At 42.7% G+C, this 12,176-nt stretch overlaps 1 protein-coding gene across 3 annotated transcripts in view; it reads right to left on the bottom strand.

Moving 5' to 3' along the window:
* ZNF621 (zinc finger protein 621) overlaps positions 1–7,062 on the bottom strand; it is a 14,451-nt gene extending 7,389 nt beyond the window's left edge. Inside the window, exons 1-2 of one of the 3 annotated variants that reach the window (XM_072726538.1) lie at positions 6,646–7,062; positions 6,274–6,359 (exon numbers count right to left, since the gene is read on the bottom strand). In XM_072726538.1, coding sequence (XP_072582639.1) covers positions 6,274–6,359; positions 6,646–6,670 — 111 coding nt within the window. In that variant the 5' untranslated portion in view covers positions 6,671–7,062. The remainder of the gene's footprint in view (positions 1–6,273; positions 6,360–6,645) is intronic. The other 2 variants (XM_072726537.1, XM_072726535.1) reach the window with 2 other exon arrangements.
* Positions 7,063–12,176: the final 5,114 nt, after the last annotated feature.

Here is a 12,176-nt window from a genome sequence, read left to right as displayed (position 1 = left end):
GGGGATCCCTGGGTGGCTCAGCAGTTGGGTACCTGCCTTTGGCCCAGGGCGTGATCCTGGGGTCCCAGGATCGAGTGCCGTGTTGGGCTCCCAGCATGGAGCCTGCTTCTCCCTCTGCCTGTGTCTCTGCCTCTCTCTCTGTGTGTCCCTCATGAATAAATAAATAAAATCTTTAAAAAATAAAAATAAAAATAAAATATTAAAAAAAAGATAAAATGGGGGAGAAAATAAGATGCCATTCATACAGCTAAGACTAGACCTTACAAAAATGTGCAAGGCCCAGATGAACACAATGGAAAGTAAATATGGGAGAAATAGTGTTTCTGAGTCGGAAGAATCAAATTTGTAAACAGTTATGTCCAATTATGTCTAGGAATTCAATAATATCCATGCTCCCACCAAAAAAGTCAGTGACATCTGGGCGGCTCAATCCATGCTGCACAGGACTCTTGATCTCAGTATTATGAATTCAAGCCCCACACTGGATGTGGAGCCTACTTTTAATAATAGTTAATAATAATAAATAATAATAGTATTACCTGGAAAAGTAAGTGTGGAAGACTACCCAAATGTTTTGAAGAAGTTTTGGAAAAAAAAAAAAAAAAAAGATGAACAGGAATTAAACTCTACATTAAAAGGCCAATACTTGGGCAGTCCAGGTGGCTCAGCGGTTTAGTGCTGCCTTCAGCCCAGGGCGATCGTAGAGGGATCAAGAGGGATCAAGTCCCATGTCGGGTTCCCTGCATGGAGCCTGCTTCTTCCTCTGCCTGTGTCTCTGCCTCTCTCTCTCTTTCTCTTTCTCTGTGTCTCTCATGAATAAATAAATTTTTTAAATAATAATAATAAAAATAAAAGGCCAATACTTCAGATTTGTGCTCACTCTTTTGAACAGGGACATTCATCTAAGAGAACAACTGGATACACTGTAACAGTTAAACAGCTTCTCTCAGAGGTACTGTAGGATGTAAATAAACAGTAAGTGTATTTAGTTTAATGCAGTTAAATTATATTAAATGTTGCTCTTATGCCACATTACACTGAATACTGGATGCACACTTAAAGACATGGTTTTTGTGTGAAACGCAATATGGGATCTGTGTCTACAGTTGAAACATTTGATATGTTTGTTAATTCTAGTCTCAGGCATTTAAATGTAAGCTTTTTAAAAATTAATGGGGAAGTTGTGAGATGCAATACCAATACTTCAGGATTTTGGTCTTGGTGTTTGTATGAAATTCCAAGGCCTTGATTTGAATCGTTCACTGTACTGTGATTTCCTTTTAGGTGTATTGCACTAAATGAAACATCTTCCTTTTAAAAAGTGAAAGAAAAAAATAGGATAATACAATAAATAAGAAAACAAGCCACCAACAGGGAGAAATAGCTGAAAAGACCTATTTGATAAAGGGCTTAACCAAAGTATACAAAGAACTCTTAAATCTCAAAGATAACAAACAACCCCATTAAAAAATGTGCAAAAGACCAGAAGACACATCTCACAAAGATGTACAGATGGCACACAGGTATATGAAAAGATATTCTATATAATATGTTGACAGGTAAATGTACATTAAAACACTGAGATACCACTAGAATGACCAAAATCTAGAACACTGAAAACACCAAATGCTGGCGAGGATGTGGAGCAACAGGAAATCTCATTTATTACAGATAAGAATGCAAAATTGCACAGCCACTTTGAAAGGCAGTTTGGCAGTTTCTTTCTTTCTTTCTTTTTTAAAGATTTTATTTATTTATTCATAAGAGACACACACAGAGAGACAGCGGCAGAGACACAGGCAGAGGGAGAAACAAGTTCCATGCAGGGAGCCTGATGTAGGACTCGATCCCAGGACTCCAGGATCATGCATGCCCTGGGCTGAAGGCAGGCGCTAAACCACTAAGCCACCCAGGGATCCCTTGGCAGTTTCTTATAAAACTACACATACCCTTACCATATGATCCAGCAATCATTCTCCTTGGGATCTTCCCAAATGAGCTGAAACTTTTTATCTATATAAAAACTTGCACACAGAGGTTTGTAATAGCTTTATTCATAATTGCCAAAACTTGGAGATGTCCTTCAGTAGAAGTGAACGGATAAACTCTGGTACATCCAGAGACTATGGAATGTTATTCAGCACTGAAAAGAATTATACTACCAAACCATGCAAAATGATAGAGGAAACTTAAATGCATGTAACCAAGTCAAAGAAATCAATCTGAAAAAGCTACATACTTCCTGATTCCAATTACATAGCAGAACTATGAAGACAGTAAAAAGATTGCCAAGGAGATAGGGATGAACAGCGCGGAGGATTTTCAAGACCATGAAAATATCCTGTATGATTCTATAATAATACGCTGTATGATTCTATAATGATGGATACATGTCATTATACATTTGTAACCCACAGAATGTTGAACACCAAGAATGAACCCTAATGTAAACTACTGACTTTGGGTGATTGTGATGTGTCAGTATAGGTTTACCAATTTTAACAAAATTACCAGTCTGACGGCAGATGTTGATTTTGGGGAAGACTGAATAGCCAAAGCAATCTTGAAAAAGAAAAACAAAGCTGGAGGTATCACAATTCCAGATTTCAAGATATACTACAAAGTTGTAGTAATCCAAACAGTATGGCAGTGGCACAAACTAGACACACAAATCAATGAAACAAAATAGAGTCCAGAAATAAATCCACACTTATCTAATCAATTAATCTGTGACAAAGGAGGCAAGAATATACAATGGGGGAAGAGACATTCAATAAACGGTGCTGGGAAAACTGGACAACTACATGCAGAAGAATGAAACTGGACTACATTCTTACGTATCAAAAAAACAAACAAACAAACAAACAAAAAAAAACCTCAAAATGGATTAAAGACCTAAATATGCGACCTGAAACTATAAAAATTCCTGGAGAGAACACACGCAGTAATTTTTCTGACATCAGGCACAGCAACATTTTTCTAGATGTGTCTTCTAAGGCATGGGAAACAAAAGCAAAAATAAACTATTAGGACTACACCAAACTAAAAAGCTTTTGCACAGCAAAGGAAGCCAGCAATAAAACAAAAAGGCAACCTATTAAATGGGAGAATATATTTACAAATAATATATCCAATAAGGACTTAATATCTAAAAAATACAAAGAACTTATACAACTCAACACCAAAAAAAGCACACCAAAAAACAATCTGATTTAAAAATGGGCAGAGGACTTGAATAGACATTTCCCCAAAGACCTACATACAGGTGGCCAACAGACACATGAAAAAATGCTCAGCATCAATCACCATCAGGAAGATGCAAACCAAAACCAAAATGAAGTATCACCTCACACCTGTCAGAATGGCTGAAATAAAAAAGACAAGAAATAGTGTGGGTGAAGATGCGGAGAAAAAGGAACCCTAAAAAAAAAAAAAAAAAAAAAGGAAAAGGAACCCTAGTGCACTGTGGGTGGGAATGTAAATTGGTATAATCACTGTGGAAAACAGGATGGAAGTTCCTCAATTAAAAACAGAATACCATATGATCCAATAATTGCACTACTGGATATTTAGCCAAAGAAAAAAGAAACACCAATTCAAAAAGATACATGCCACTCTATGTTTAATACAGCATTATTTAAATAGCCATGATATGGAATCAACCTGTTTCCATCAATAAACAAATGGATAAGGAAGATACACGTGAGATGAGACAGATATATATATATATATACACACATACACACACACACACACACAGTGAAATATTTTGCAGCCATAAAAAAAGGATCAGATTGTGTCATTTGTAACAACATGGATGAACCTACAGAGAACTATGCTAACAAAATAACTCAGACTGAGAAAGACAAACACTATATAATTTAATTCATATGTGGAATCTAAAAAAAAAAAATAAGCAAAAAGAATCAGTTCTGTAAATACAGAGAACTGAGGGTTGCACAGAGTGGGGGTGGGGTGGGCAAAATGGGAGAAGGGGAGTGGCAGACACAGGTTTCCAGTTGTAGAATGAGTAAATCAGGAATAAAAGGCACAGCATAAAGAATATAATGAATATCACTGTAACAGTGTTAGAGGATGAAAGATGATAATCATGCTTGTGGTGAGAAGCATAATGTATAAACTTATCAAATCGCTAAACTTATCAAATGTTACACTTCAACTAATGTAACATTGTGTGTCGACTACACTCAAAAAGAAAAAAAAAATTAGGGTGCCTGGCTGGCTCAGTCTGTAGAGCATGGGACTACTGATCTCCGGATCCTGAGTTGGAACCTGAGTGGAGTTTACTTAATAAACAAAACTTTACAAAAAAAAAAAAAAGCAATGGGGGAAGATTATGCATATATGGAGATAGGGTGTCTATGGAAACTGTGCTTTCTATTCCATTTTACTATGAACCCAAAACTTGTCTGAAAATAAAGCCAATTTAAAAAAAAAAGAAGAAAGGACAATACTTATCTCTTATGGGACTAAAATATGCTTGTAACTGACTCACACCCTTCTACAACTAAAACCACTAGGGCTGGAAAAATCTTTTAAGATTTTATTTATTTATTTATTTATTTATTTATTTATTTATTTATTTATTTATTTAGATTTTATTTATTCATAAGAGACACACACACAGAGAGAGAGACACAGGCAGAGGGAGAAGCAGGCTCCATGCAGGGAGCCTGACGTGGGACTCGATCCCGGGTCTCCAGGATCACGCCCTGGGCTGAAGGTGGCGCTAAACCGCTGAGCCACCAGGGCTGCCCAAGATTTTATTTATTTATTCATGAGAGACACACAGAGAGACGCAGAGACACAGGCAGTGCGAGAAGCAGACTCCGCCTGGGGAGCCTGATGCGGGACTCGATTTTAGGACCCTGGGATCACCAACTGAGCCAAAGGCAAATGCTGAAACACTGAGCCACCCAGGTGCCCGCCCCCCCCCCCCCTTTTAAAAGTAATCTCTACACCTAATATGGGGCTTGAGCTCTCGACACTGAGATCAAGAGTTGCATGCTCTACCAACTTAGCCAGCCAAAACCTGGAAAATCTTTGTGTTTTTTTTTTTTTTTTAAGATTTTATTTACTCATTCATGAGAAACAGAGAGAGAGAAAGAGAGAGAGAGAGGCAGAGACACAGGCAGAGGGAGAAGCAGGCTCCATGCAGGGAGCCCGACGTGGGACTCCTTTCGGGGTCTCCAAGATCACGCCCAGGGCTAAAGGCGGCGCAGAACTGCTGAGCCACCCCGGCTGCCCTGGAAAATCTTTTTAACACATAAATCCAACCATGTCACCTACACTGCTTAATAATTATCCTTTAGTGCTTTCCCTCTGAACTCAGAATGGAAATCAAAGTCTTTATAGTTACTATTTCTCCTACTGCACAGTGAACTACTTTCTCTGATCTCTCCCTGTTTCTAGAGTATACCCAGCTTTCTCCCTGACTTCAGGACCTTTGCATTTGCTGTCCTTCTCTCTGGAAAGTGCTCTTTAGCTCTCTCTTCAGGGCTTCCCAGAACTGTTTCTAGCTCATCCTTGGGGTCTCAACCTCATGTCATGTTCCTTGAGGGGGAGCTGCTTCAAGGCTTCTCAGATCTGAAAATGTACATGCATAAGAATCGCCTGAAGAGCTTGTTACAATAGATTCCTGGTCCCTCTCCCTCCTCCCCAGTCTGATTCTGGGTCTAGGATGGGGCCCAAAAATGTGCAATTCTCATGACCTCCCAGGTGATGCTGATGCTGCCCACAGGCGGACCACACTTTTGAGAAACACTTAGGTTAGCAACATGTAATTAACTTACTGATTTGTTTGCAAACCATTTTGCTGCAAGTACCTTCCACGAGAAAAGGAAACTTGTTCTGCATCATCCAATACTATGTACCTCGCACTTACAAACTGCCTATGGAAAGAACAATGCTGGTCTCCCTGTGATACCTCTAGAATCTGTAGAACAACTTCCTCAATAGAGAATTTCTCCGATCTCAGCAGGCAACTTTTATTTGCAAAACATGATCTGTATTTCCACATTCAGGGAGGATTTCTTAGCTTGGGTGCCTCTTTTCCCACTTAACCCTACACACGGGCAGTCATCACTTTCATACACACAACTCCTCTCCTCCACCACTATTGACAGCTGTAGCTGTGAGATACACTTAAGGGGGAAATCAGAGCGTGGCCAAGTAAGGCCTTCTTGGTCCTTTCCTGATTACCTACCTGAGAGCTAACGTGATTTTAAACGACTGCAGGGAAGCTCAGCTCACCTGAGGCCAAGTTGTCTGGAGCATGGCTGATGTCCCCTGGCTTCGTGCACTGTCTTCTTGATTTGGAAAAGCAAGAACCTTAGGAGCTGAGAGAAGAGCCATGAGCGCCACAGGCCCTGTCCTGCAACACCATAAGCCGCCCGCAGCGTCCCCAGTCTCCCATTTCCAGCACGCGGAGGAGGCGCCCTCAGACCCCTCGCCGCCCCCGCCCGCCCCCCCCCCGGCCGACGGGCCCCGACCACCTCCGGAACGGCTCCGCCCGGGCCTCAGGACGCTCCGCCGCCGGCCTGCTCAGGCCCTGCTCGCGCCCGAGCGCATCCACACGGAGCGCACCGACGGATCCTCTCCCTGCAGGGCTGAGTCCCAACAAACCTAAAAGCGCGCTTACAGGAACCATGACGTTGACCCACACGGAGCCAATGGAGAAGGACGCAGAGGTGCCCGGCTGCGCGTTAACGGCGAAATACTCGGTGCTCGGCGGGCGATGCTGACCGGGGGCCCGCCCGGGACCCCCACCTGGAGAACGGAGCCCCGCGCCTCGGCGGGCGGCCGGCCGGACCCGGGCTGCGCCACGGAGGCCGCGCAAGCCCCTCGGGCGGCTTCGGCAGGCCACACGCCGACCCCCGCGTCCGCGCGGCGGGCGAGCCGACACTGGGCCCGGCGAGGAGGGACGCCGGGCGGGCCTCGGCGTCGAACGAGCTGGGACTCGCGCCGTCCCTGACCCAGCGCCGAAAAGCCGCCAGGTGCGCCGCGACGCGGAAGGGAGAGCGAGCGCCCGGCGCCCCTCTAGGCCGCGGAGGCAGCGCCTCTCTGTGGTCCCGGCGGCCCGGCCCACGTGACCGGCCCGCCGCGCGCGCTCATTGGCTGGTGGCTGCCCCGCCGCAGCCGTCGCGAGCTCCTGGGCTCTGCGGCGCCGCGCCCCCGGGGACCCTCTGGACCGCCTGGACCGCGGGTCGCCCGGGCTGCGCTGCTGTGCGGAGGACGGTCCCGGCGTGCCGCCGCTCAGAGGCCCAAGCCAAGCACCCTCCGTGGGTCGCAAGCTGGGCCCCCCTTAGGAAAACTGAGGTTTCCGTCCGGCCGTTCAAAGCCCGCTCCCCTCCCAGGACCCGCACGTGCGGGAGTGTCTTGGGACAGTCTCACTTAGCTACCAGAATACTGGCGACCAAGTTGCCAGGCATCCTGTATGTACCGGACATGTCCTTTATTAGATGATTTTGTTCTGTATCGATCTATAGGTCCTCTGTTTAGCTTTTCCCAAGAAATTTACCAACAAATCTGCAGTTTAGAGCTATTTTCCCACCCAGTAACTGGCATTTAGGTAATTTCAAAAAAAAAAAAAAAAAAAAAACCTTCCATGAAGATCTGGATAATCCGTTAACAGTCTCTCCTGCAATTTGGCTGAATGAAGTTTAAGAAAACTGAGAACAGATTAAAATTACGTTCTTTAGAGTCAAGTAATTGCCGCTAATTTGCATAACTTTGGGTCAGTACACGTTCTACAAGCCAATCAGTGACAGCCTCGCTTGGGTGGCCATTCGCTTGTGAAATGTAGCAGATCGATGGCAGCCCAAGCTTCTGAACATGAGCCAATCAGTGACAAATACCCCTGAAAGTTAGCCAATCAGTGCCCTTCACAGAGCGACCAAGCTTTTGAAAATCCCTGGGTAGTCTGGTTCCAATGACCACGGTTTGCCAGTGTGGTTGCCAACGTGAACAGACTTTACTTTGATTATTTCTATTGAACACATTTTCAGATAGACGCCTCCTACTCACCAGGCGCTTCGGTGCTATGGAGGAGAATTGGCCTCCCACTGCTGAAACCGCGATCCTTGATATCTGGACGTGGGTTCTATCACAGTTGTTTTACTCCTTTTGTTACCAAAAACCCCTTTGGCTGGCTGTTACCTGAAAGATCATCACTCAAGAGAGCTGTTTGTAAAGGAATCTGAGCTTTATTCTTTATTCGGGAGGCTGGCAACCTAGGGAGAAGTTGGACTTTTGTCCAAAAGCCCACTCGGATATTTCTGCCTGGCCCAGGAGGGTGTTAAGAAGTCTAGGGTAGCTAATGGGCAAAGGGAGAGCAGTGGCCTGCAACATTTCTTTAATCACGTGCAGACTAGATGCCAGCTACATTTTCATTGCTCAGGAGTTGTGCTTGGGGGCTTTGGTTCTTGTTTCCTGAGGTGCCTGAGTACTCTTCTTTCTGCAAAGGAGGGCAAGGTCTACAGATAGACAAAGGGAGGTTAGTAAAATCATTTATGTAACCTAAGAAAAGAAAAATATTGTTTAAAATGTTGGACTAGGGATCCCTGGGTGGCGCAGCGGTTTAGCGCCTGCCTTTGGCCCAGGGCGCGATCCTGGAGATCCGGGATCGAATCCCATGTCGGGCTCCCGGTGCATGGAGCCTGCTTCTCCCTCTGCCTGTGTCTCTCTCTGCCTCTCTCTCTCTCTGTGTGACTATGATAAATAAATAAAAATTTAAATAAATAAATAAATAAATAAATAAAAATAAAATGTTGGACTAATAAAAAATCTGAGATGGCTTCAAACACACTTGCTGGACTTTGGGGCCTGGGAAGTTTGTTTCTTCACTTCTCAAGGCCAAGGGCCTACAAATCTCAAAGAAAGTAAATCAGTTCTGTTACAGACCAAAGGCCTTATGTCAGCAAATAAGGAGTGTTAAGTTGAAGCGAATTAACTCTTAAGACCTGCTAGAGTGCTGTTACATTTCCAAGGGAATTAAAACTGTTACTGACAAACTATAGCTTAAAGTCCTCCCACGAAGAGTACAGTAGGTATCTCCTGCTGCATAATCACCCCAAAACTGTGTGGTTGAAAATATACACTTACTATTTCTTAAAGTTTCTATAAACCAGAAATTCACTCCCCACACAGGTTTCTGCACACAGTGGAGTCCTCACAACATGACTACAGGATTCAAACTAAGGTAAGCAATCCAAAAGGCCAAGGCCAAGGGTGCCTGGCTGGCTCAGTTGGTGGAACATATGACTCTTGTTGATCTCAGGGTCATATTGGGTGTAGAGTTAACTTAAAAAATCAAAATCTTTTTTAAAAATAAAAATAAAAAAAAGGCCAAGGCCAACTACAGTGTTATAATCTAGCTTTGGAAGTCATGCACCATCAATCAATATACGACCAACACAGGCCAGTCATAATACAGTGTTAGAGAAGATACACAAGGGCATGAATGCAAGGATCAGAATCACTGGGGACCATATGGAGACTGCCTAACACTGAGATTTTACCTATCACAGAAACTGTGTATTTTATAAATTTCCAGTATTTTTATTGTAAAGCTGATGTACAATTGTTTTAAATAAATGAATTAGACTTCCAGGAACAATAACATGATAAGGACTTGTATTTTCATACTGCCCCTTCTCTAAACCTATCAAAATGAACATCTACCACCAATCTAGAGAGATGACCACACACATGTGTGCACATACATATACACATAAACATCACAACTTCTTTAAAAATATTAGCCAGTTATCACAAACAGGTTTAACTTGAAGGGGGATAACACTGGACATGGAACTCCTCTATCTTGTATTATAGTACAGGGAGAACAAGTGAGGAAGTTTTGGTAGACTCAAAAATCCCCAAGTTGTGAAAATGAGAATTAGAATCATGGGCAGTCAGAGGACAAAAATGGGAGCATGCAACAAGAGTTCCATTCTTTCCCAGAGCAGCCTCACCAGAGGGACAGAATACAGGCAGTGCTGACCTATAGGCAAGTGAACCAGGGGATGGGAAACAGCTGTCAGGAAGTCTGCTCATGTATCAGCAAAATTAAAAGTCTAGAGCTGGAAATCCCTCACCTGACCAGTGCTCTCCCTAGAAACACACTATCCCCAGCCACTAGCCAGTGCAGAGGCAAGAAAAAAAAATCCAGAATTGGAAGTAAAATGGTTATTTATAAACATGCTTCTCAATGTTAGAAAGCCCTAAAAAATTTAGACTAAATGAGTTGTGCAAGATTGCAGGATACAAGGTCAAAATACAAAAATCAATTACATTTCTCTATACCATCAATAAACATTTAGAAATTTACTATTATAACAGAATCAAAAAATGATATAGACAAATCTGAGAAAAGGTATGAAAGATTTATACAGTAAAAATGATAAAACAATGCTGAAATAAAAATCCAAATAAATGGATTTACCATGATTTTGAGTCAAAAGACTGTTTAGTTTGTTTTTTTTAAAGATTTTATTTATTCATGAGAGACACAGAGAGAGAGGTAGAGACACAGGCAGAGGGAGAAGCAGACTCCATGCAGGGTGCCCAATGTGGGACTCGATCCCAGGTCTCCAGGATCACACCCTGGGCTGAAGGCAGCGCTAAACCACTGAGCCACCCGGGCTGCCCCAAAGGACTGTATAGTTAAGAAAGATGTGAATTCTCCCCAAAATTGATCTAAAGAGTCCATACAATCTCAATCAGGATATGTTTTGTAGAAGTTTGCAAACTGATTCTAAAATTCATATGAGGGGCAGCCCCAGTGGCCCAGTGGTTTAGCGCTGCCTTCAGCCTAGGGTGTGATCCTGGAGACCAGGGATTGAATCCAACGTCAGGCTCCCTGCATGGAACCTGCTTCTCCCTCTGCCTCTCTCTCTCTATATATATATATATGTATTTCTCATGAATAAATAAATAAAATCTTTTAAAAATAAAACAAAATTCATATGAAGTGCAAAGGGCCTCGAAATGCAAAGGCCAAAACTCTGGCAAAACACAAAATAGAAAAACTAATGCTGTGTGACCTCAACACTTAGAAAAACTACAGATTAAGGCAACGGCATCAAGATGGACACAGACCAATGAACAAATAGAATCCAGAAGTAGACCCAAACCTATACGGGCAACTGATCTGCAACAGTGGTACAAAGGCAATTCAGTGGAGGAATCATTTTCAAAAATAGAATACCTACCTAAAAAAGCAGGAAGAAACGTAGATCCATACCTCATACCCTATACAAAACTTAACACAAAATAGACGATAGAACATAACATCTAAAATTATAAAACTTCTAGGAAATAGGGAAAATCTTTGTAAACTTGGGTAAGACAAAGATTTCTTAAATATGACACACTAAAAGCATAATCCATAAATGAACAACCTGATATACTGGACCTCATTAATATTAAAGTCTTCTGCTCTTCAAACACTAAAAGAATGAGGAATGCCTCGATGGCTCAGTTGGTTAACCATCTGCCTTTGGCTTGGGTCATGATCTCAAGGTCCTGGGATTGAGCCCCGCATTGGACTCTTTGTTCAGTGGAGTCTGCTTATCCCTCTCCCTCCCTCTGTCCCTATCCCCCCCACCCCGGCCCTGCTCATGCTCAAGCACTCTCAAATAAATCTTAAAAAAAAAAAAAAAAAAAAAAGATCAAGAGAATGAAAACACAAGCCACATGCTGGGAGAGAATGTTTAGAAACCATACATCCAGAGACACCTGGGTGGCTCAGCAGTTGAGCATCTGCCTTTGGCTCAGGTCCTGATCCTGGAGTCCTAGGATCAAGTCCCACATCAGGCTCCCAGCAGGGAGCTGGCTTTTCCCATTGCCTGTCTCTTCCTGAGTTTCTCATGAATAAATAAATAAAATATTTTAAAAAATAAATCACACATCTGAAAAAGGACTTGTATCCACAATATATAAAGAACCTCCCCCACCTCAAAAAGATATCCCAAAGAATAAAAATACAGACAAAAGATATAGACACTTAACCTAAGATATATGGAAGGCAAATAAGCACATGAAAATATGCTCAACATCAAGTCATTCAGGAAATGCAAGTTAAAATCACAATGAGACAGCATTACATTTATTAGAAGAGCTAAAATTTAAAGGATTGGCACTATTGAGCATAG

The sequence above is a fragment of the Vulpes vulpes genome, chromosome 11 (assembly GCF_048418805.1).
Source record: "Vulpes vulpes isolate BD-2025 chromosome 11, VulVul3, whole genome shotgun sequence".
Taxonomy (NCBI): domain Eukaryota; kingdom Metazoa; phylum Chordata; class Mammalia; order Carnivora; family Canidae; genus Vulpes; species Vulpes vulpes.
The sequence above is the reverse complement of the archived record's forward strand: the minus strand, read 5'-3'. Positions and strand labels throughout refer to the sequence as shown.